This window comes from Arabidopsis lyrata, assembly GCF_000004255.2.
Source record: "Arabidopsis lyrata subsp. lyrata unplaced genomic scaffold ARALYscaffold_8, whole genome shotgun sequence".
Classification (NCBI taxonomy): Eukaryota; Viridiplantae; Streptophyta; class Magnoliopsida; order Brassicales; family Brassicaceae; genus Arabidopsis; species Arabidopsis lyrata.
This window is the reverse complement of record NW_003302548.1, coordinates 16,918,754-16,939,454: the sequence shown is the minus strand read 5'-3', so window position 1 is coordinate 16,939,454 and position 20,701 is coordinate 16,918,754. Positions and strand designations below refer to the sequence as shown.

Here is a 20,701-nt window from a genome sequence, read left to right as displayed (position 1 = left end):
TTGGCATGATCAGCCTTAGAAGCAGTAGCTACACAACATTTGCAATTCTGGCAAGTATCCGCACAACTAGCACCATCCAAATCATCCCATAATGTTTCAATGATGTATAGTACTCAGAGAGACTCATAGATCCTTGTTGTAATCCCCATATCTGCTGAGTCAAATGATAAGATCTAGGAAGATTCGTAATATGAAATCTTGTAATCAAATCTTTCCAAATTTCTACAGCATCATTGAATCGCAATATACTTTTGTAAATTTGTTTGGTGACAGAGTTCAATATCCACGACTTAACCATACTGTTACATCGAGACCAAACGCGAAAGCTAGGATCAAATTCAGGAGGTCGTGGTAAAGTACCGTCAACAAACGCAATCTTGTTTTTAGCATCCAAAGCAACAAACATCGCAATCTTCCAAGACGAGAAATTAGATCCATCAAGTACCTCAGAGACTAGAGTATTACCAGGACTATCGCTGTTTGACAGAGCAAATGGCGAATAATGAGCATCCGTGAAGTCAAACTGTGGTAAAGGATGAATCGGAGGTCTTGATACGAAATTTGGTTGAATCGGAGGTGAAATCGGTGGAATCGGTGAAGAAGAAACACGATCTGGAGTCTTCTCAGCTGAATTCTTAGTAGATCTTCTAGTACGACGCCGCAATTTCTCAACGGAAACCATCGCAAGATCTTTCAGCTGAATTTATGAAGAATTGATCGGAGAAGAAAGTGAAAATGAGAGAATCGATGAGATTTGCGAAGGAAAAACTCGAAGATCCATAGAATTTTGATCGAAATTGTTGAGTTTTCTGACTCAACGCTCTGATACCATGATAGTTGTAGAAAGATTCAAGAGAGAAACGAAGAAGATAACGAAATTCTGTTATACTCTCTTGAAAAGTTTGTTACAATGGAACCCTCTATTTATAGGGGAGAGTTCCGGTTAACTGAGATAACCACACTCGGTTATCAGTTTACATTAAACCAATCTTATACACTAATAAAGCACCTCCCAATAATGTTATTTTTGAAATGATTTGAAATGATTCTAACTGTGGTATTTTTGAAATGATTTGATTATCGTGGTAATTATATTTATTTTTTTAAATATGATATATAAGAAAATTGATAAAACTTTTCTCTAAAAACTCTTTGGTCGGTTCACTAAAATTGGTTCCAATTTCCAAATACTGACTGTCTAGAGTAATTAAGCCCACGTCTGAGCATATTTGATCTTCAATCAGCCCAATAGCCCATTACGAATGCTTGAGTAAAACCGCAGTGTTTTCAAGTACGGATTCTACGCTCTCCCAGCCGTCGGATGATAGCGACCAAAGATTATGAACCGTTAGATAAATTAACCCCGTTGGGGCTACTCTAACGCGAGTGCGACCAAAAACAGGTTTCAGTCATTTTTATCAGAAGTCTCTCTTTCTCAAAAGTCAACCCCTCATTTTGCAATCGTGAATCTCTCTATCAAGCCTTCGTCTTTCTCACAGACCGGAGTTATTGTCTCGGAAAATCTGATAAAAGAAAGATGTCTAACTCTCAAGAAGATGACAAGAATCCCATCGACCAAGAACAAGAAGCTCATGTCATTCTCAAGGTCAAGAGCCAGGTTTTTTTCACTCTGTTCTCTCTTTATTGCAATTATCTGTCGTTGGTGCTTGGTTGGTGATAGTGATACTATATATACAGTTTCTTTATACAAAAACTTTGATAACACGATCCAGGGCCGGCTCAAAAAAATTAAAGATCCTGAGCTGAAAAAAATAATTGGCCTTTATTTCCTGTTTTTTTTTGTAAAAAAATTTTTGGATCCTAATTTTAATAAATTTAGTTGAAAAAAAAAAGATGGACCATGTGCATGAGCCGGGCCTGACACGATCTTTTGCAAACTGTGACGATTTGAAGTAAGAATGATTAAAATCTTTTTCTTGATTGGTGATTTTAAGGATGGAGATGAAGTCTTATTTAAGATCAAGAAAAGCACTCCGCTTAGAAAGCTCATGTACGCTTACTGCGACCGCCGAGGTTTGAAATTAGACGCATTCGCTTTCATGCTTGATGGAGCTCGTATCCGTGGCACGCAGACTCCAGATGAGGCAAATCACTCTCTTTATCATTTCCTTTTCACAATTTATTTTGTTAATCAAAATTGTATCAAACCCTGTATATTCCAATTTTACAGCTTGATATGGAAGATGGAGATGAGATCGATGCGTGCCGGGCGATGAGTGGTGGTCTACGAGCAGATCAGCGTCAGTGGTCTTATATGGTTTTCGATCATAATCGGCTCTAGGGATAATTTGGCAGGCTTTGTGTTACTTTGACTATTTTCTTCAAGAAAAATCACTTGAAGTGTAAATCATGACTCATAACTTAATGAGTTATTGGATCTTATAATATTAATGGGATCTGGTTATGGATTTTTATTAGAATCTTTGACACAAAAGGGTTTACACGTTATCAAAAAGTAACCAGCCCATTTGTAATTAGCCCATTATGAATGCTAAAACGACAGCATTTTAAAGTTAGGGGATTATACTCACTCACAGCCGTCGGATGCTAGACGATCAATGATTTATGAACCGTTGGATAAACAAGAATCCGATGCGACCAAAGATAGTGTTTTTTCAGTCTTTTTTTATTCTCTGCCCGTCTGCCGAGTCTTTTCTCTCTCTCTCTCTCTATCAAACCCTCAATTCTGCAGTCCCGCGAATCTCTCTTAGGGCTTCGTCTATATCGCAGATCGGAGTTTTCGTTTCCTTCGCCGATCGTATAATCTGATAAAAAGTAAGATGTCTGCTACTCAGGAAGAAGACAAGAAGCCTGACCAAGGAGCTCACATCAATTTCAAAGTCAAGGGACAGGTTTTGTATTTCTCACTCTCTTTCTCTTTCTTGCATTGTGTAACGATTCGTTGTCTGGTTAAAGTTTTGAGTGTGATTAGGGTTTTTATAGCTTCTGATTGCTTTCAATTCTAGGGTTTTGAGTTTGTCTGCGTTATCCCCAGTTTTTGTTCTTAAAATTGGTAAGCTTGTGTATGAGTTGTTTATATAGTTAGTGATTGTTGTCTAAGCGTGACTTTTAAATTGGCTTTAAAATTTTTGATTTTTAAAGCAAACAAAAGTTATTTGTGAATTGTGAGTTATGTTTTGTCATAATCGTAGCAAAACTCTTGTAGGTGCGAGGGTGTATTGATGAGATAGTGATTATCTACGAAAAAATTGTTGCAGTGCTCTGACTAAGCTTAAGCAAATTATATCCATGAACTCTCATTAAAGCTTTTTGTAGTTATGCTTTTGGAGTATTGAGCATTTGTTTCATGAAAGCTTTTTGTTGCTATGTAAATTGCACTGTTGTGATTTGTCTTGCTTATGTAGTAGTACTCATTGTTAGGCATTTGTCGTTGTTGGTACTTGGTTGGTTATAATATACTTTTTTTTTTATCGAGAAAATCGTTGATAATACTTTTCTTGAAGTAACAAATTATCAATATTTTTCTTGTGGATACTTAGGATGATAATGAAGTCTTCTTTAGGCTCAAGAGAAGCACTCAGCTTAAGAAGCTTATGAATGCTTACTGTCACCGTCAATCTGAGGATATCAACTCAATTGTTTACTTCTTTGATGGTCGTCGTCTTCGTGCAGGGCAGACTGTAGATGAGGTAAAATCACTCTCTGTACCCCTTTCCCTTTTACTGTTTTCCGTTTTTTTCAAAACTGTATGATTTCCCAAAGCGATAATTTCCAATTTTACAGCTTGATATGGAAGATGGAGATGTGATCTATGCGTGCCACTCACAAGGCGGTGGTCTACAAGCAGATCATGGTCTACGAGCAGATCAGCGTCAGTGGTCTTATATGGTTTTTGATCACAATCGGCTCTAGGGATAATTTGGCAGGCTTTGTGTTACTCTGACTACTTTCTTCAAGAAACATCACTTGAAGTGTAAATAATGACTCGTAACTCATGATCGGTTATCGTGTGTGTAAATCATGACTCGGTAGTTATTGGATCTTATAATATTAATGGGATCTGGTTATGGATTTATTAGAATCTTTGTACTTTGTTAACTTTAGAACCATGACTAAACAACTCAACTCAAGTTGGTTAATTTTAAAAGTCACACAACAAAACTATGTTGAAGAAAGTAGTCAAAGTAACAACATCTCTGGTTCTATACTTGAAAGCTGAGACTTTGACACAAATTTTAAAATTCTTGGGTAGGTTCGTTCCCACAAAAAGGTTTTAAACGTTATCAAAAAAGTAATCAGCCCATTTGGTATAATCAGCCCATCGTGAATGCTAAAACGACAGCGTTTTAAGTTAGGGGATATACTCACTCACAGCCGTCGGATGCTAGACGATCAATGATTATGAACCGTTGGATAAACAAGAATCCGATGCGACCAAAGATAGTGTTTTTTCAGTCTTTTTTTATTCTCTGCCGAGTCTCTCTATCTCTCTCTCTCTCTCTCTATCAAACCCTCTCAATTCTGCAATCCCGCGAATCTCTCTTAGGGCTTCGTCTATATCGCAGATCGGAGTTTTTGTTTCCAATCGCCGACCGTATAATCTGATAAAAGTAAGATGTCTGCTACTCAGGAAGAAGACAAGAAGCCTGACCAAGGAGCTCACATCAATCTCAAAGTCAAGGGACAGGTTTTGTATTTTTCACTCTCTCTCTCGCTTTCTATTTCTTGCATTGTGTAACGATTCTTTGTCTGGTTCAAGTTTTGAGTGTGATTAGGGTTTTTTTAGCTTCTGATTGCTTTCAATTCTAGGGTTTTGGGTTTGTCTGCGTTATCCCCAGTTTTTGTTCTTAAAATTGGTAAGCTTGTGTATGCGTTGTTTATATATGTAGTGATTATTGTGTAAGCGTGACTTTTAAATTGGCTTTTAAAAAATTGAAACTTTGAAGCAAACAAAATTTATTTGAGATTTGTGAATTATGTTTTGTCATAATTGTAGCAAACAGAACTTGTTTGTTCATAACAAAAGCTTGAATGTGTGTGTGTGTGTGTGTTTTTTGATGAGATAGTGATTATCTTCGAATAAATTCTTGCAGTGTTGTGACTAAGCTTAAGCAAATTATAACCATGAACTCTCATTAAAGCTTTTTGTAGTGATGCTTTTGAAGTATTGAGCATCTATTCGTTGCAATGGAAATTTGTACTGTTGTGATTTGTTTTGCTTATGTATCAGTACTCATTGTTAGGCATTTTTCGTTGTTAGTTATTGGTTGGTTATATAATATACAGTTTTCTTATCGAGATATACTCTTCTTGAAGTAACAAATCATCAATATTTTTCTTGTGGATACTTAGGATGGTAATGAAGTCTTTTTTAGGATCAAGAGAAGCACTCAGCTCAAAAAGCTGATGAATGCTTACTGTGACCGTCAGTCTGTGGATTTCAACTCAATTGCTTTCTTGTTTGATGGTCGTCGTCTTCGTGCAGAGCAGACTCCAGATGAGGTAAAATCACTCTCTTGTACCCCTTTTCCCTTTTACTGTTCTCAGAGTTGTATGATTTCCTAAACCAAGAATTTCCAATTTTACAGCTTGAAATGGAAGATGGAGATGAGATTGATGCAATGCTTCATCAGACTGGTGGTGCTGCTAATGGCCTGAAGCTGTTCTGCTTTTAGTGGCTATTTTAATGGTTTTCCATAAGATTGTGTGATATTAATGGATTTAGTGAATCGGCTTTAGATTAAATTTGGCAGGCTTTGTTTTACTTTGACCAGTTTCTACTTACTGGTTAAAGTCTATATGAATCATGAACTTATTGGATCTTAAAATATTAATGGGCTTGTTTATGGGTTTTTGGAATCTTTTTATTTGGCTTTAGCTTATACTAAACGCACAAGTTGCCGACTTTGGTAATTGGTCAAACTTGCTCCCCACGTTTCCTTGGGTCCCAAGTTTCTACCTACTATATAAGAACGGTTCTCTTCATTATTTCATAAGCTCCGGTTTCTCTGCACCTTCATAATAATGGCTGTATCTTCTTCGTCGTGGTCAGAGTTTCTTCCGGAGCTTCTCAACGCTGTATTTCACAACCTAAACGACGCCAGAGACATTCTAAACTGTGCCACCGTCTGTTCTTCTTGGAAGGATTCTTCTTCTGCCGTATACTACAGCAAGAAGTTTGCTCCTTTTCTGTTTGTTTCCCATCTCTCTTCCAATGAAGATATCCGATTCTTCGATCAATTTAGAGTTTTGTCTCCGGGAAAGTTGGGTTTCTCAGGGAACCAACAAGCGTGGGTGTGTGGCAGTACACTAGGGTTTTTGTTGACGGTCAATGCTTCTTTCCCGTTTGAGGTTCATTTAAGAAACCCGTTTACCAAAAGCGTTACTTCTCTGCCACCTTTGATATCTTTTGAGGATGTTCAGCGGTTGCTTCAGTCTCAAGCCATCTTTCCAGACTCTGAAGCCCTAAAGAACTTTGTAAAGAAAGCAGTCTCTTCAACAAGTTTATTAGACGATGAATGGGTTGTGCTCGTAATATACAACACTGATAGAAAACTAGCGTTCTGCAGACGCGGAGATAAACAATGGACAGATTTGGAATCTGTTGCCTCTGCTGTCGATGATATTGTGTTCTGCAATGGCGTCTTCTTTGCCATCGACAGATTCGGAGAGATATATCACTGTGAGCTTAGTCCTAACAGTCCAAAAGCTATTCCTTTGTGCAGCTCCTCACCGTTTCGGTATGACTCTTGCAAGAAATACTTTGCAGAGTCGGATTACGATGAACTGTGGGTGGTTCTAAAGAAGCTGGAGCTTAATGACGATTGTGATTTCGCAACCTCTTTCGAGATTTACGAATTCAATCGCGAGACTAATGAATGGACAAAGGTGATAAGCTTGAGAGGAAAAGCTTTGTTCTTGAGCCCTCAAGGTAGATGTATAGCGGTTTTAGCAGGTGAAAGAGGATCTAGAGAATTCATCAAAGACAACTCAGTTTATTTCATTGATGGTGATGACCCAAGTATAGGAGGACTAGGGCCTCAGAATCTGAGCGTTTTTGAATGGGAGAGTAAGCAAATCATGAAAATCTATCAGCCAAGATCTTGGAATTGTCAGATGTTTTGGGTCGCACCTACAAATGTTCTTCAGTGATGAATGACGGATGCATTGAAGAATTTGTAGTTTGCATAGTAAAGGTTTTGTATTTCAAATTTTGATTCTTGATACATTACAATTGTCATTAGAGATTGTTTATTAATGGTTCTTCTTTTGTAACAAATATATTAAGTTATGAACTTATGATTATTTCAGCATCTATCTTTCTCTCAAATACTTTCATTAATCAGGTAACTTTCTTAAGAATCACCATTTTTACTAACCAATCTGGGACTAAATCAGATAAACTTCCCATCCCAATCTTGAAACACTGGCAACAAAAAATAACCAAACCAATAGATTTGAGATTGACAAAATGAGAGCAAACATACACAAGGATTCAGTGTATACAAAAACATAAGAGGCACCAAACACACTGATACCAACATTTCTTATAAAGCGTCTAGGACTAGTTACTTCCTGGACATCTTACCGAGAACTTAAACTTAAGGTGCCTACAAAATCAAGCGGATATTATCGAACTGACGGTAGAAGAGATTACCATCTTATGAAAGTACTCTCAAGACATGTTGGATGAATCTGTTGCAGGGCTTGAATGACTGATAACGAGTGGTGGGCGCAAAGCTTTGTGGTTGGCTTCTGCTTCTTTACGAGCATTGTACATCTCTTCTGTTTCAACAACAACCATCCTTTTAACCTACACAGTTGGCATTAACCAAAAAAAATCACAGTTCTTAATCCAACATTATCCCTAGAAGAGGAAATATGACAAATGAGAATAGATAAAAGATAAAGAAAGAGCACCTGGTTAATCATTCCTCTAATGGATGAATTGTTTGAGTGCAAAACCGTACGATGGCATCTACGAAGTCCCATAGCTTCAAGTGTTCGTCTGTGAAGCTTCCTTGTTCCAGGGAGACCTCTCACTAAGGTTATGTACAAGCTCTGGCTCCATTCAATAGGCACTTGTGCTTTGAAAGCTCGAAAACCACTCATCCTTTTTGTCTCCTTTATCACTCAAGACTCTGCAATAACCATAGCGAAATCATTATCACAAACACACATATTACAGTGTATAGATAAATCAAAAGAAACATTAATCTAACTTCTCCAAAATCAAATCCATTTTGTGACAAGAGATCAATCAAGCAAACACACAAAATTCACCGTAGAAATTGATAGACACAATAAACGAACGCAATTTTCAACATGAATCCTACAAAGGAATCAAAAACAAGGATACAGAGACAGAATTATCACGAATTGAAACCTAATCACATCGATCATTTCGGAAGTAAAGAGGAGTTGTAGCATAACGCGAGATGTAAATGAGGCAATCAGAGACTTAGGTGTTTTGAAATCGGAATGGATGGTGTTCGAGTACCTTGAAGAAACAGAGACGAGAGAAGTCCGGTGAAAGAGATCGTCGTAGACTGTACTCAAGACGGCGAACAGAGCTCGGAAAATCTTTGAGATTCGCGTTTGGCCAAGGGTTTTAGGCCTTTTGCACAACAATGGTTAAACGACATCGTTTCTCTAGAATAGCTTAATATTTTGGGCTTTATCTGGGCCCATTAATTGGCTTCTACAAATCAAATTTACCTTTTTGTAATTTCTTCAAAAATACTACAGATTGGTTTCATTTTTTTACATCAATCTTTAGATTTATTAATCTTGCAAACTATTTTTTATTTAAGAAAATATATGATAAACAGTCAAATTCCATTGCTCTAATCACTAGTTCTAACCTCTAAATTGGCAAAACCTCTAAATTCCATCAAGGTTTTTTTTACTTCTTAGGTGTTTTCAACTTTTTATGTATAAAGTTCAATAGCTTTAAATATTGGATTTGATCAAATATTATTACTAATGATGCACTATTAAAAATGATCAAAGTAAATTTTATTTCTACAAAGTATATAGTAGCTAAACAAAACTAAAAGAAATTAATAAACTTGCAGATAATAGTTGACAAGAACAAAGAGAAAAAAAAGCAACATTTCTTCTATCCATTACTCGATTTATACAAAGTACATGACGCCTATAATATTACATACATGATACATCATACATGCATATTATTATATACCAATTTACAGTGATATCTAACAAGTGCACATGCGTTTATACAGGGCCGGCCCAAACTATTTGAGTGCCTAAAGCAAAAAAAAAATTGGCCCATTAGCAAAAGCTGTTATAAAAAAAAAATACAAATTTTAACATGTATGGGATTCGAAACCATGACCTGTACAACAAAAGACTTCAATCTATCTACTAGACCACAATAACATTTTAAAAATTGATGCCCCTAAAACTACTTATAATTATTTGATGCCTAAAGCCCTTGCTTCATGGGCTTTACCCATGGGCCGGCCCTGCGTTTATATTCCTTTAACCGTGTTGATAGGGAAACCATCATTATCATCATCATCATTTCCCTTCTTATAATTATAGTCTTTGTTCTCTATAAACGCCTCTTTCACCTTCTCCACATCCTCCTCAGAATCACCGGAGACGTTTACCGCAACCGCAGCTCCGTCAAAAGCCTTCTCAACTGTTTGGCTAGTACAACCTTGTCTTGTGAACTCCTCCGCCGTCGAAGGAGCTCTTCCTTCTTCCCTCCCTCCACTCGCACTTCCTCTCTACATATAAAGAAAATTAACATCTCCAAAATATTATCTTCATGTATATATACTTAAATCTATTTCATGACAACGTAGGATCAGAACATCTACCTTAAGATAAAAAGAGTATATACATGATCTTATATTATGCTTGGAGATTGATTTTGGGTTCACATAATTTCTCAACATTTTTTCTTTGGAGGTCTCTTACAATAAAATTTGTAACTTTAGATTAGATCAGAAAACGCATAGATGAAGTTTTTCCTTATCAGCTATGCCTTTTGATGATGTGTCATCAACGGAGGTTATGATTATAATGCCACGTGTGTGATATGCGCCGTCGTAGTCAAAGATGACATGTTTCCCAGGGTTAGTGACGTCATGGAATTTCCTTTGTTGTAAAAACCCAACAGAGGTTGGTTGATTTGACAAAATCATTGTTGGAAGGGAACATTGAAAGAAAGAAGTAGATTTTTTTGGTTGCAAAGATTAGAGAGGTAAGAAAAAATCGATGTCCTAATGACACAATCAAAGTAAAACAATTTGATGAGAGAGAGAGTGGGGTTGGATGAGATAATATCAATTATTAGATTTAAATATATGTTTTAATAATCGAGAGTACATATAGAATAAGAGATCAATCATTCATGACCGGACTGGAGATGGGAGAATTAGAATACTCATTGCAGCAACAAAAAATTACAGGAGCCCCGTGAAGTATAGCTTTTTCACAATGCCCTAAGCCTCTATTCAAGCAGTGTAAATTGCAAGCCATTTCGCTTCTACATCCCTCCGTACATTTATCTGTAATTTGTCCTCCTATACGATTCATAACAAAATTCATCAACAAAAAAATTTAAAGCAAAATTTTTAAGGAACAAATTTTGAAAATTTATAACAAATAAGTGTGTTACCAGAAATCATAGGTATGAGGAGGAGAACAAACACCATCAACGTAAGTAATCGATGAGATGAAACCATTTTGGTTGTCATTTGTTATTTTTCTGGAAGATTCTATAACTCCTTCTCAAAACCTATAAAAAACGAAAGTTAATGTTAAAACAAAAACAAAAATCTAGTATAAGAGGAACATATTCTAAATATTTATAATTTGACTTACCTTTTGTATTTGTAATATTTTTATACTTATTGAGAATGATTTGTGGTGGTCTTGGGTGTACATTTATATAGACATACATATATACATATACATATATATATGTATAATAAATCTTCCATATTATTCAAAGACCATTATTAATGAGGTTCCCATAACATATATTCTTTTTTTATATAGTTTGGTCAGATAATAATTATTAATTTTAGTCAAAAGGTTTCATTATTTATTTACATCTGCCATATTGGCTAAAATTATTAGTCAAAAGACATCCAAATTTAACTAGGTAAATAAATAAATTCGTAAGTTGATGAATTCTCTTAAAACCCAACCCGGCCTACCAATTTGGTTCGCGGTTAAATCCGGTTAAAGACACAGATCCACGGCGTCAATAAAAACAGTCAACGTTTGGTTCCGTTGACTGACATCGTCTTCTTTGCTGCTATAACCTCTAGGGTTCTACTATTGGTTCTCTAACATCGTCGTGATGATGTCGAACGGTGGAGATTCGTCGGAAATTATCCGGGAATTGGAAGAGTTAAAGCTCAAGAAGGCAGACATAGAGCACCGTATTTCGACCCTCGAAGCTAAGCTCCAGGATACGGCGGCGGTTGAACGGTACGACACCGTATCCAACGGTGACTCTTATCCAACGGCGCCGGAGCTTAAACATGGGTTATCTCCGGATCAGATTTACCGTTATAGTCGTCAATTGTTACTCCCTTCGTTTGCTGTTGAAGGTACTTTTGCTCAAACACTCAAATGCAAACTCTTTCCACGTTTGAATCTAACCAATAGGAAGATAATCAGAGATGGATGATTCTAAGTTTTGTGATGATAGAGCTGAAAGATGAAAACTTTGTATTGGGTTTCTTTTGTTTCCCTTTTTGATTGTTCTGATTCAGTTTAGTGATGTATGAGAAATTTGAATTCTGGATTACTTGTTACCTCTGCTAGTGTCTTCCACAAATTGATTCTTTCGTTTTGTTCTATGTTTGTTTGTGTGTTTTTTTTTTTTTTATTATAGGGCAGTCAAATCTTTTGAAGTCTTCAGTATTAGTTATTGGAGCTGGAGGACTGGGTTCACCTGCCTTATTATATCTTGCAGCATGTGGTGTTGGTATGGTTTCATACTCTTACCTCAAATTTATCTACAGATATCATACAATAGTTTCTATATAATGTTCCGTGTCATCACTTTGTTGTTTTCTTTTAGGTCGCTTGGGTATTATAGATCATGATGTTGTAGAGCTCAACAATATGCACAGGCAGGTACGACTTGGAAAAAATCTGCTTTGGCAACTCTTTCTTTTCTTGGCTCTAATCTGTGGTCAGTGGCTGAATGAAAGTACTACTTTGGCTGATTTCTGTCTCTTTTGATTTGTTATTATCCAGATTATACACACTGAAGCATTTATTGGTCATCCCAAAGTGAAATCTGCTGCTACTGCTTGTCGCTCGTAATTCAAACTCCTTGCGGATTAATATGATTTCATATAAAATTATCATGCAGCATTCGAGCAAATTATGCCCACCTGTACTCGTTTAGTCTAATCAGAATTCCTTTTCTTTATTTCCAGAATAAATTCGACGATCAAAGTTGATGAATATGTGGAAGCTCTTCGCACTTCCAATGCTTTGGAAATCCTCAGCCAGTATCCTTAGATATGTAAAAATGTTTTAGGAAGTCTCATTTTTCTGTATCTTTATTAGTCTTCTCAAAGTAAAGCATTGAATTGCTATGTTTCCGTAACTGCGTAAATTTAGATATGATATCATAGTAGATGCGACTGATAATCCTCCAAGCCGTTACATGATCAGCGATTGTTGTGTCCTGTTAGGAAAGGTGAATCATTTTCTGAACTCTCTATATATACATTGTTAACGATGGTGATACCTAAGTACTTCAAGTTGAAACTACTACCCTTGATGATGTTCATGTTTATTTGTAGTCAGTTCTATAGCTGCCGGTATCGACTGAGCGTTTGTATTTTGTATACAGCCTTTGGTTTCGGGTGCTGCGCTTGGGATGGAAGGGCAGGTATGTGATATGACAATTGTGACATTATTGTGTTACTCTTTATAGATGTTAGGGCACACATTAAACACTAAACTGTGATTTTGATTTTAAGCTTACCGTTTATAATCACAACGGAGGCCCGTGTTACCGGTGTCTTTTTCCCACTCCTCCACCTACCTCAGCGTGCCAAAGATGTTCTGATAGTGGAGTTCTTGGAGTAGGTATATGAATGGCGGTTTTTTCTTCTTCTATTGCTAGCAAATCTCTACCAAGTTCTTCCATCTTTAAATGATATTTTCCACTTTATCTGTTCTCAGTTCCGGGTGTTATTGGTTGTCTGCAAGCGCTAGAGACAATTAAACTCGCGAGCATGGTGGGAGAACCACTCTCTGAACGGATGCTTCTTTTTGATGCTTTATCAGCAAGGATGCGCATTGTAAAGTTTTACTAATTCCATTTCTGTTCATCATTACACTCTATTGGGTTTCCATCTGCATAAACTGATTGAATAGTGTTTGCGCAGGTCAAGATCAGAGGCAGGTCATCACAGTGCACAGTGTGTGGAGACAATTCATCTTTCAATAAGCAAACGTTTAAAGATTTTGACTATGAGGACTTCACCCAATTTCCTTTATTTGCGGTATTATTCTCTGTTTTCTCTCATCTCGAATCCAATGGTTGTCAGTAACAGTCTCATATATAAAGTTGACCTGCATCGATTTGATCACAGGGCCCATTGAACCTGCTTCCTGCAGAATCAAGAATTAGCAGCACGGAGTTCAAAGAAATTCTTCAAAAGAAGGAACAACATGTTCTGCTCGATGTTCGACCTTCGCATCACTATAAGATTGTCTCTCTCCCGGATTCACTCAACATCCCTCTTGCAAACTTAGAGGCTCGGTTAAACGAGCTTACTTCAGCTCTTAAAGAAAAGGAAGATGGTCATGTTAACACCGGATCTTGCACAAATCCTAGTGTCTACGTTGTTTGCAGACGCGGGAATGATTCACAGAGAGCTGTTCATTATCTTCGTGAGTCGGGTTTCGATTCAGCCAAGGATATAATTGGAGGACTGGAAGCTTGGGCAGCCAATGTCAACCCCAACTTCCCCACCTATTAGAGGGAAACGTTTTGCACCAAGTTGGTTAAATCCGTAGCTCAAGATGTTTGGAGCAGAAACATGTACTATTAGTTATGTCATGTAACAAAACCTGTCAGAGTGAGTTTTAGATGTTATGATACCATCTACTCGTTTGATTCATATCATTCATAGATACTAAACACATTCCACTTTTCAATGTACGATGTTCATGGCCAAGAAGGGATCAAGATAAGTTTTTTTATTGACGAAACAGAGAGACACAAACTGTAAAATTCAATCTTGAGAAGCAAAGCAAGGTTCATAGTAAATGAAAAATCTAAAGCTTTTCAGATTGGTTTTTGAGGAAAGGTAAGGGAGAGATAAAAGAGTTTGTTTGCAGCTACTTGTTCTGGTTCTCATTGTTATTCTCTTCGGCTGCTTCTGCCTCTTGCTCGTTAAACCTACGCTTGAACTTGGCAATCTGACCAATGCTTTGAGCCATCTGACGCTTAGCTCCAAAGTGATAGACTTTGCCAACATGGTGGATTCTTGTCATCATCACGTGCATCAGTCTACCACTCTGCGTCACATAAGAGATCCATTGCATCTGTGGGTGCAATCCTTTCTTCATTGTCCAACAACTCTACACACCCAAAAAAAAAAAAAAAACTATTCCTTCTTCAGTTTTGCTTAGATCCATCCAGCCTTTAAAGCATTCTATAAATCTCCAAATGAACAAAGTAATTATATATGAACATTGTTGAGGCTTCTCAAAGATTCATGAACCAAGCAATTTTCGTAAGTAAAAGATTACCAAAATGCAAACTTTGTATCACTATCATGATCCACATTACAAAATTGGCTTAATGAGGATCTGAATATTACTACCCTATAGCTAAAAAGAATGAATATGGATAAAAAAATCTAAGTAGTGGTAAACTGCTGGTTTCTAATTGGCATTTTATCGAACACCTTCCATGCATGCCCTTAATAAAAACAGACGCACAACCTCAACGGCTTTAAACCCAACAAAACCCAGAAAACTATATTAGGTTCTTTTTGTCACGGAGATGAGTGGTTTAGTATAAAATCGAACAGGATAAGCAGAAATAAGAAAAAGAAAACTTCTGGAAAACATAAGAATGAAATGCAAAAGTTCAAGAGATCAGTGAAATAAAGATTGAAGACGACAGACAAATGTATATAATGAGAGCGTGAGAGATAGAGGTGAAGAAGCGTTTACGCGAGCAAAAGCTAAAAGCTTGAGAGATATGGAGTTGTTGAAGTCTCAGAGCTCCGGTGATGGCAGAGGAAAATGTCGATCTGATTACTGATTAGGGCCAAAAAAACATATGTTACGAAAGCTTCTTCTTGGTATAGAGGGTTTGAGGAAAGATGGTTCCCAAATAATAAGCATTAACAAATCTAATAAAAGGAATTTTATGAAATTTGATTTTTTTGTTTTTCTGTTTCTTCTCTTTGTAACTAATTTTTTGAATAAGGTGATTTCAATTTTATTGATTCGAAATGTCACGACCAAAGACTTAACAAAGTCAGTACGAAAATAAAAGACAACAAAACCGTAAATGTCAAACGCAAGTATCACGAAGAGAGTTTAGTTTTTGCTTGGTTATAAAGCACCTCTCAATTAGAGACAGCCTCTTCTTTCACTGAAGGACAATGCACTCTTATGAAGCTGCTACCATTCATCGAACTCTGCTCTTCAAGCACCTCTTCTTCTTCGTGACTACTAAATCCGATGGCCTCAAATATCATAGTGTTAACTTCTTTGAATCTCTCCTCTGATAAAGAAACTTCAGCTAGTAACCTCCATGCCTTCTCTTCTGAAGCTCCTTCGTAGTCTTCTTTCCTCTTCAACACCATGTGTCCACTCATCTCCCAAACCGCTGGATTCACTTGCGTATCCAATAGCTTTGAGCTAACTTCCCCTAAAGCCTGTTTCTCTGCGTAACACTGCAAAATCAAACAGTCGTTAATTAGAAAGCTCTTCTTTTGGCAGTCAATATCAAGTTTCTTTTGAAATGTTGTGAAGATTTAACCTGAGGGAGAAGGAAGATTTGTTTTCCAGAATCAGAGATGAGAATGTTGAAAGGAATGTTGTTGTTCTGAAGACAAACGGATGCATCTGATACAGTATCAGAGAGATCTTTAATGGAGTTTCCACCTTCAAATAGAAGACCTCTCACAGGGTAGTTCAAGAGTTTTGAGATTTTGACGCCATTATTAGTGGTAGTGATCTTCAAGGAAGAAGCTTTCTCAATCGGGAATTGCATTGCCAAATAGTAAGCCTGTTCCAAGTAGAATATCATAAATATCACAATTGTATACGGGTGAGCCAGTTATTTGGTTCAGTTCATGTTGTTTATTTCGATTTTGAGAATTCATTATAAACTAAAACCAGTTGATTATAGACCAATTACGATTCGATCTGATTCTGTTTACCTGAAAGTGAAGATGGTTGATGGTAGCAAAAGCCCCTAAACTGTTGTATCCAAGTCGGAAATACGGATTAGCCGCTTCAGCCGCCATTTGAAGAGCAAGCAAAAGGCTTTTGTGATCAATCCTTTGAGGCAAGCAATCAAGAACACGAGGAATCAGCAACACATGTCCATACTCAATCGGACTCACCTGTGTTACAAGAATTTTGAGTTCAGTCTTCAGATAATCAGCGAAGAAAAAGAGACACCTGAAAGCAACAACTCCTTACATTGATTGCAACGACGCTTGGAGAATTATCCGCGTCTAGAGGGATACTCGGCAAGAACTGGATTTGACTATCATCGTCGTTATCGCTAGCTTCAAACTGAAAAAGCAACTCTTCTTGACCAACTTTAGTGAAATTGAACTTGTTTCCATCAAATGGTTGAAGAACTTTGTCAACACGGAACTCGGTTGGTCTCTTCTTGAGAAGACGACCTTCATTCAGCTGCGCAATGAAACCGTACTTCCCCGGTATAACCTATAATTACCAATTTACCAACAGCAACCAAACATCAACAATGTGAAACCGAAACTTGAATCTTCAGCTCAAGTAAACATCAACAATGAGAAACTGAAACTAGATGCTTTAGCTTAGGCAAACATCAACACAGAAACTAGATGCTTCAGCTTAAGCAAACATCAACAATGTGAAACTGAAACTTGATTCTTAATCTCCAAGTCAACATCAAGTCATTAACAATGTGAACTGAGACTTTAAGCTTCAGGTCAAGTAAACATCAAACAGATTTGGCTTTAAATGTCAATCAATCAACCACGAATCAAAGAGACAATAATACCTTGGTTTCGCAGGCGGTGACATCGTAGCGAAAAAGTCCTCTTTGGAAACGATCTTCCCACTAGAAAACATAAGGATTGATACATTACTCAAACAATTAACGAATTGGTTAACAAAATGACAACTTTTTAACATGTATCTAAAACCACTACCTCTCCAAGAACTAGAGATTCGAGGAACATCACCGGAGATTCTAACTTCTCTCCGACGAATGTATCAAGATTCTTGCAAGTATATAAAGGAAGTCTTGCCCCTGAAATACAAACAAAAGATCAGCACCAATTCAAATTCAAACAAAAAGAAGAATTTTGCCAGCTCTAAAATGTACCATTGATACAACACTTGCTCAAGCAATTCCGACCACATCCACCTTCTTCCACCGTTTCATCTTTCTGATAATTCGACACAACTGTTGGAACTCTTTTGATCTTCAACAACATTACTCCCAAATTTTCGAATCTCGAAGGTAACAAACTTATACAGGACTAAGAACTAAAAAACCTAATTAGGAAAAAGGGTTAGCGTTAGTGGGTATTTGTGGAACCACCTCCGGCGAGGAAGAGGAGATCGGAAGGACTGCCGCCTTCAGACGGCAGAGCTCCACGTCCTCCGTGCGGCAAAGGATTAGTTATGATTAAACAACCCTTTCGTTGGACATGAAAGCTCAAAGGCCGTGACTTTATCCCGTAAATAGCCGTGATTACCGATGACCAATTTCCCCGGAGATTCGCCGGGGAAGGAACAAAAAGGATAGATTTTTCGATGTGGGTTTCAAACACTCTTTCAGATTTATATAGATGGTAGATGAGTGAACCAGAAAGAGAGCAAATTCACGTGTTTATGTAATTATGTGTATGTGTCTGTGAGAGAGAGAGATTTGAGGTTGTGATTTGGACGTGTGGTTTTTTGTGAAGAAGATGAAACAAGTGTTCACGGGTTTTAATTAGATCTCTCTCCTTATATTTTTGAGTTTTGAGGTTTTTGATTTTGACCCGATTTGTCACGTTTTGACCCGTTGGGTTGGTATCCATCGGGAGTTGGTTCAGATAAAGTCAACCTATTGACTTTGACAATGACGTCATGTGTTTTGGTTATGTTCTTCCTGTTGAGTTAACCCGCTACATACCAAAAATGATCCATAAATAAATTAGAAAGCACCAAAGTGAATTTATTTTCTTAGTTAGGGTTTGTGTGCAAAATTTACGCTATATTTTATTTTATTTTTAAAAATAAAGGGTTTTGAATCAAAATTTAAAGTCCCACCCATTAATTCTTCTTGGCAATTCACAATTGCAATTGGAACCTATGTTTGATAGTAAATCAGGGACCAACTATGAGGAAAGAGATTTTATTTTATGTATTATACGTATAAAAACATTATTCATGATATTATTTTGGAGTGTCTTTATACACTCTAATCATAAAACCTAAATAAACAGCATTAATATTGGAACGAGGATATGTTCCATTTTATTCGTAGACATTAAATATAGAAAAATAATCTCCTTTATATACCCCTCAAAACATTATGGGAATCCAAAAATACACACAACACTTTAATTAATTATTAAGTAAATAATTAATTGGACCGACCTTTTTTAATCAGTGTCCATGTAAATAAATCATCGTATATTTTACTTAAAATCTTTTTTTTTTTTTTCGTTAGTGTGAATGAATGATTGATTCATCACGCGTAGTTACAGAGACCGTAGACGCAGAACTCGCCGAGATCGCAACGATGGTTACACTCACCGCAATGACGTTTATCGTAAGCAACGTATACGCACTGACCACGACAACACGTTTGTCCGAACTTGCATTTGTTCTTACATGCACCGCAGTTTTTGTCGTCGGTTGATAAATCCATACACTTGTTGTTACAACAAGCCATTGTAGCGTTTGCTCCGGTGCTGTAATCGCTGCTGCTACAGATTTCATTGTCCTTGTTGCAATGGTCAGCTGCGTTTGGGTTACGGGCTTTTGGTCCTTTACCCTGGTCGACTTTTTCTGCCAAGAACCGACTTGGTCTGATCTTAATCGTTCCTGGTGGCGTAAGGTCCTTGAAAGGGTCTTCGAGAGCAAAGGTTGCGGTCTTGGTGGTGGTTTTGGTGGTGATGATGGCGATTATGACTACGGTTGTTAATGCAATTGTCACGAGTAACTTCATGAATTGGGCCATTTTCTCTTGATCTATGAGTTGTTAGTTAGAGCGAGAGATATTGTTCTTCTTCCTTTCTTTGTCTCCTGCTTCTTCTTTTCTTCTTGTTAATGTGAATGTAGAGAGCGAGGAAGAGATTTAGGGAGAGAGAGAGAGAGATTGAGTTGTGAAAAATTGAGGAGAGGGTGGACTTAGGGTTTATAGTTGTGATCGAGACGAGTTGACGCGTGAAATGTGGTGAAAAAAGGTTAAGTAAGGTTTCAAGCGATCCATCTTTTCTTGGGGAGAGGTGTTCTTTTTTTCTTCTCATTTCAGTAATAAATTTTTTTTTTGTTATTCAGTTACTTGCTTACGCGTTCACAACATAAGAGTAAAAAAAAAAATGTGTGATATACCGTATACGTAATCAAAACATAATAATTTTAGACAGCCTCTTGTACTAATAATGTAGTAATGTAGCAATTGTAATATGTTACCAGATGTTGTATAAGAACTATCTTTGGAATATGGTTGATTATATGTGATGTGTCATGTGTGGTGAACATTTATATTCATTACCGGTTTCCAACTCGACATTTTTGAAATTCATTTTATTGCTACCATGTTGATTAGTGTGTTTTTACATCTAGAGTTATATATAATGGTTCTCCAATATGTAAACAAGCTAAGTTGAAAAAAAAATATACTTAATACTTCCTTCAAATTATAATGTCACCATACAAAAATAGAAAGGGATGGGTAAATTAGACGTTTTACGTTCGTATGCGTGACGAATCATGACTGAATCCATCGCTTAGCCTCATGGGACGGTCTGAGACGAATCAGGCGAGATGCAAGGAGAAGTAAAGGCGTCCGATTTTAAATTTCAGTTTTATTTGATTATTATTTTAAAAAGAAAAAATACTTATTGGTTTTATTTGTCGTGAAAACTACGAACCACTAATTTATATTTCTAAATGAAGCAAATTGAAGCTATATACATCCTCTAATGGACACTTGCTTTAACTTGAATTCTAAAGTTCTCGATCCTCATACGCCTAATCAACCACGATTATATAATTTTTAATAAAATGAAAGGCCATTTTTACATTGTAACTTGTAACAATGGAATATTAAAATGATTTTGTAAGTCAAAACTTAGAGAATTAAAAGTTTTTATTTTATAAACACATGAGCGAATTTTGTAAGCCTAAGTTCCTCTCTTCGTCACTACCAGCCTTCTGTTCATATCACACAATATCTTACATAAAAGATCTTAAATCAAAATTTAGATTAATTAGTCGATCTCTACAAGATTATATAACC

The 20,701-nt window shown here is 36.8% G+C and overlaps 11 protein-coding genes across 12 annotated transcripts; 5 read left to right on the top strand and 6 right to left on the bottom strand.

Annotated features, from left to right (window-relative positions):
• The first annotated feature begins 1,399 nt into the window (after positions 1–1,399).
• On the top strand, positions 1,400–2,441 carry LOC9302155 (small ubiquitin-related modifier 3). 2 transcript variants are annotated; one of them, XM_021013297.1, is made up of 3 exons: positions 1,400–1,606; positions 1,956–2,105; positions 2,192–2,441. In XM_021013297.1, exons 1-3 carry the CDS (start codon positions 1,538–1,540, stop codon positions 2,300–2,302), a joined length of 330 nt encoding a protein of 109 aa, XP_020868956.1. In that variant the 5' UTR covers positions 1,400–1,537; the 3' UTR covers positions 2,303–2,441. The 2 variants fall into 2 exon arrangements, with proteins under 2 accessions (XP_020868956.1, XP_002866081.1); XM_002866035.2 differs by having other exon boundaries at positions 1,416–1,618.
• Positions 2,442–2,657: 216 nt separating this feature from the next.
• Positions 2,658–4,080, top strand: LOC9302154 (small ubiquitin-related modifier 2). The gene is made up of 3 exons (XM_002866034.2): positions 2,658–2,873; positions 3,522–3,671; positions 3,766–4,080. Exons 1-3 carry the CDS (start codon positions 2,802–2,804, stop codon positions 3,892–3,894), a joined length of 351 nt encoding a protein of 116 aa, XP_002866080.1. The 5' UTR covers positions 2,658–2,801; the 3' UTR covers positions 3,895–4,080.
• A 336-nt stretch (positions 4,081–4,416) lies between these two features.
• LOC9302153 (small ubiquitin-related modifier 2) lies at positions 4,417–5,843 on the top strand. The gene is made up of 3 exons (XM_002866033.2): positions 4,417–4,669; positions 5,335–5,484; positions 5,571–5,843. The coding sequence occupies exons 1-3, from the start codon at positions 4,598–4,600 to the stop codon at positions 5,655–5,657; spliced, it is 309 nt and encodes a 102-aa protein (XP_002866079.1). The 5' UTR covers positions 4,417–4,597; the 3' UTR covers positions 5,658–5,843.
• A 71-nt stretch (positions 5,844–5,914) lies between these two features.
• Positions 5,915–7,287, top strand: LOC9300456 (putative F-box protein At5g55150). Its single transcript, XM_002866032.2, has one exon. The coding sequence runs from the start codon at positions 6,007–6,009 to the stop codon at positions 7,132–7,134; it is 1,128 nt and encodes a 375-aa protein (XP_002866078.1). The 5' UTR covers positions 5,915–6,006; the 3' UTR covers positions 7,135–7,287.
• A 135-nt stretch (positions 7,288–7,422) lies between these two features.
• LOC9300455 (50S ribosomal protein L30) lies at positions 7,423–8,609 on the bottom strand. Its single transcript, XM_021034975.1, has 3 exons — positions 8,483–8,609; positions 7,903–8,123; positions 7,423–7,795 (listed from the first exon to the last, which is right to left on the bottom strand). Exons 2-3 carry the CDS (start codon positions 8,092–8,094, stop codon positions 7,658–7,660), a joined length of 330 nt encoding a protein of 109 aa, XP_020890634.1. The 5' UTR covers positions 8,095–8,123; positions 8,483–8,609; the 3' UTR covers positions 7,423–7,657.
• Positions 8,610–9,299: 690 nt separating this feature from the next.
• LOC9300454 lies at positions 9,300–9,975 on the bottom strand. Its single transcript, XM_002864332.2, has 2 exons — positions 9,834–9,975; positions 9,300–9,740 (listed from the first exon to the last, which is right to left on the bottom strand). The coding sequence occupies exons 1-2, from the start codon at positions 9,909–9,911 to the stop codon at positions 9,480–9,482; spliced, it is 339 nt and encodes a 112-aa protein (XP_002864378.1). The 5' UTR covers positions 9,912–9,975; the 3' UTR covers positions 9,300–9,479.
• A 324-nt stretch (positions 9,976–10,299) lies between these two features.
• LOC9302152 (defensin-like protein 85) lies at positions 10,300–10,767 on the bottom strand. The gene is made up of 2 exons (XM_002864331.2): positions 10,637–10,767; positions 10,300–10,541 (listed from the first exon to the last, which is right to left on the bottom strand). The coding sequence occupies exons 1-2, from the start codon at positions 10,713–10,715 to the stop codon at positions 10,360–10,362; spliced, it is 261 nt and encodes an 86-aa protein (XP_002864377.2). The 5' UTR covers positions 10,716–10,767; the 3' UTR covers positions 10,300–10,359.
• A 484-nt stretch (positions 10,768–11,251) lies between these two features.
• On the top strand, positions 11,252–14,157 carry LOC9300453 (adenylyltransferase and sulfurtransferase MOCS3). Its single transcript, XM_002866031.2, has 11 exons — positions 11,252–11,579; positions 11,867–11,959; positions 12,056–12,111; positions 12,235–12,299; positions 12,420–12,494; positions 12,607–12,685; positions 12,842–12,880; positions 12,972–13,080; positions 13,177–13,295; positions 13,383–13,499; positions 13,590–14,157. The coding sequence occupies exons 1-11, from the start codon at positions 11,327–11,329 to the stop codon at positions 13,977–13,979; spliced, it is 1,395 nt and encodes a 464-aa protein (XP_002866077.1). The 5' UTR covers positions 11,252–11,326; the 3' UTR covers positions 13,980–14,157.
• A 21-nt stretch (positions 14,158–14,178) lies between these two features.
• On the bottom strand, positions 14,179–15,340 carry LOC9300452. The gene is made up of 2 exons (XM_002864330.2): positions 15,184–15,340; positions 14,179–14,583 (listed from the first exon to the last, which is right to left on the bottom strand). The coding sequence occupies exon 2, from the start codon at positions 14,569–14,571 to the stop codon at positions 14,341–14,343; it is 231 nt and encodes a 76-aa protein (XP_002864376.1). The 5' UTR covers positions 14,572–14,583; positions 15,184–15,340; the 3' UTR covers positions 14,179–14,340.
• Positions 15,341–15,429: 89 nt separating this feature from the next.
• LOC9300451 (GDP-L-galactose phosphorylase 2) lies at positions 15,430–18,171 on the bottom strand. The gene is made up of 7 exons (XM_002864329.2): positions 17,567–18,171; positions 17,391–17,491; positions 17,240–17,299; positions 16,669–16,920; positions 16,404–16,589; positions 16,001–16,249; positions 15,430–15,914 (listed from the first exon to the last, which is right to left on the bottom strand). Exons 1-7 carry the CDS (start codon positions 17,676–17,678, stop codon positions 15,585–15,587), a joined length of 1,290 nt encoding a protein of 429 aa, XP_002864375.1. The 5' UTR covers positions 17,679–18,171; the 3' UTR covers positions 15,430–15,584.
• Positions 17,857–19,831, bottom strand: LOC9302151 (stigma-specific STIG1-like protein 2). The gene has a single exon (XM_021029387.1). It carries the CDS (start codon positions 19,415–19,417, stop codon positions 18,926–18,928), a length of 492 nt encoding a protein of 163 aa, XP_020885046.1. The 5' UTR covers positions 19,418–19,831; the 3' UTR covers positions 17,857–18,925.
• Between the last annotated feature and the right edge of the window lie 870 nt (positions 19,832–20,701).

Bases quoted from the DNA above. Each gene is read 5' to 3' on its own strand.
- LOC9300455 (XM_021034975.1), bottom strand. From the start codon at position 8,094: ATGAGTGGTTTTCGAGCTTTCAAAGCACAAGTGCCTATTGAATGGAGC. The intron at 7,796-7,902 runs GTGCTCTTTCTT...CCAACTGTGTAG, and splicing joins TTAGAGGAATGATTAACCAG to GTTAAAAGGATGGTTGTTGT.
- LOC9300453 (XM_002866031.2), top strand. From the start codon at position 11,327: ATGATGTCGAACGGTGGAGATTCGTCGGAAATTATCCGGGAATTGGAA. The intron at 11,960-12,055 runs GTATGGTTTCAT...GTTTTCTTTTAG, and splicing joins TCTTGCAGCATGTGGTGTTG to GTCGCTTGGGTATTATAGAT. The intron at 12,495-12,606 runs GTATCCTTAGAT...GCGTAAATTTAG, and splicing joins GCTTTGGAAATCCTCAGCCA to ATATGATATCATAGTAGATG.
- LOC9300452 (XM_002864330.2), bottom strand. From the start codon at position 14,571: ATGAAGAAAGGATTGCACCCACAGATGCAATGGATCTCTTATGTGACG.
- LOC9302154 (XM_002866034.2), top strand. From the start codon at position 2,802: ATGTCTGCTACTCAGGAAGAAGACAAGAAGCCTGACCAAGGAGCTCAC. The intron at 2,874-3,521 runs GTTTTGTATTTC...GTGGATACTTAG, and splicing joins ATTTCAAAGTCAAGGGACAG to GATGATAATGAAGTCTTCTT. The intron at 3,672-3,765 runs GTAAAATCACTC...CCAATTTTACAG, and splicing joins CAGGGCAGACTGTAGATGAG to CTTGATATGGAAGATGGAGA.
- LOC9302152 (XM_002864331.2), bottom strand. From the start codon at position 10,715: ATGACAACCAAAATGGTTTCATCTCATCGATTACTTACGTTGATGGTG. The intron at 10,542-10,636 runs GTAACACACTTA...TGAATCGTATAG, and splicing joins CCTCATACCTATGATTTCTG to GAGGACAAATTACAGATAAA.
- LOC9300451 (XM_002864329.2), bottom strand. From the start codon at position 17,678: ATGTTGTTGAAGATCAAAAGAGTTCCAACAGTTGTGTCGAATTATCAG. The intron at 16,921-17,239 runs GTATTATTGTCT...TGGTAATTATAG, and splicing joins TCACCGCCTGCGAAACCAAG to GTTATACCGGGGAAGTACGG. The intron at 16,250-16,403 runs GTAAACAGAATC...TACTTGGAACAG, and splicing joins TCAACCATCTTCACTTTCAG to GCTTACTATTTGGCAATGCA.
- LOC9302153 (XM_002866033.2), top strand. From the start codon at position 4,598: ATGTCTGCTACTCAGGAAGAAGACAAGAAGCCTGACCAAGGAGCTCAC. The intron at 4,670-5,334 runs GTTTTGTATTTT...GTGGATACTTAG, and splicing joins ATCTCAAAGTCAAGGGACAG to GATGGTAATGAAGTCTTTTT. The intron at 5,485-5,570 runs GTAAAATCACTC...CCAATTTTACAG, and splicing joins CAGAGCAGACTCCAGATGAG to CTTGAAATGGAAGATGGAGA.
- LOC9302155 (XM_002866035.2), top strand. From the start codon at position 1,538: ATGTCTAACTCTCAAGAAGATGACAAGAATCCCATCGACCAAGAACAA. The intron at 1,619-1,955 runs GTTTTTTTCACT...GGTGATTTTAAG, and splicing joins TTCTCAAGGTCAAGAGCCAG to GATGGAGATGAAGTCTTATT. The intron at 2,106-2,191 runs GCAAATCACTCT...CCAATTTTACAG, and splicing joins GCACGCAGACTCCAGATGAG to CTTGATATGGAAGATGGAGA.
- LOC9300456 (XM_002866032.2), top strand. From the start codon at position 6,007: ATGGCTGTATCTTCTTCGTCGTGGTCAGAGTTTCTTCCGGAGCTTCTC.
- LOC9302151 (XM_021029387.1), bottom strand. From the start codon at position 19,417: ATGGCCCAATTCATGAAGTTACTCGTGACAATTGCATTAACAACCGTA.
- LOC9300454 (XM_002864332.2), bottom strand. From the start codon at position 9,911: ATGTTGAGAAATTATGTGAACCCAAAATCAATCTCCAAGCATAATATA. The intron at 9,741-9,833 runs GTAGATGTTCTG...CTTTATATGTAG, and splicing joins TATACTCTTTTTATCTTAAG to AGAGGAAGTGCGAGTGGAGG.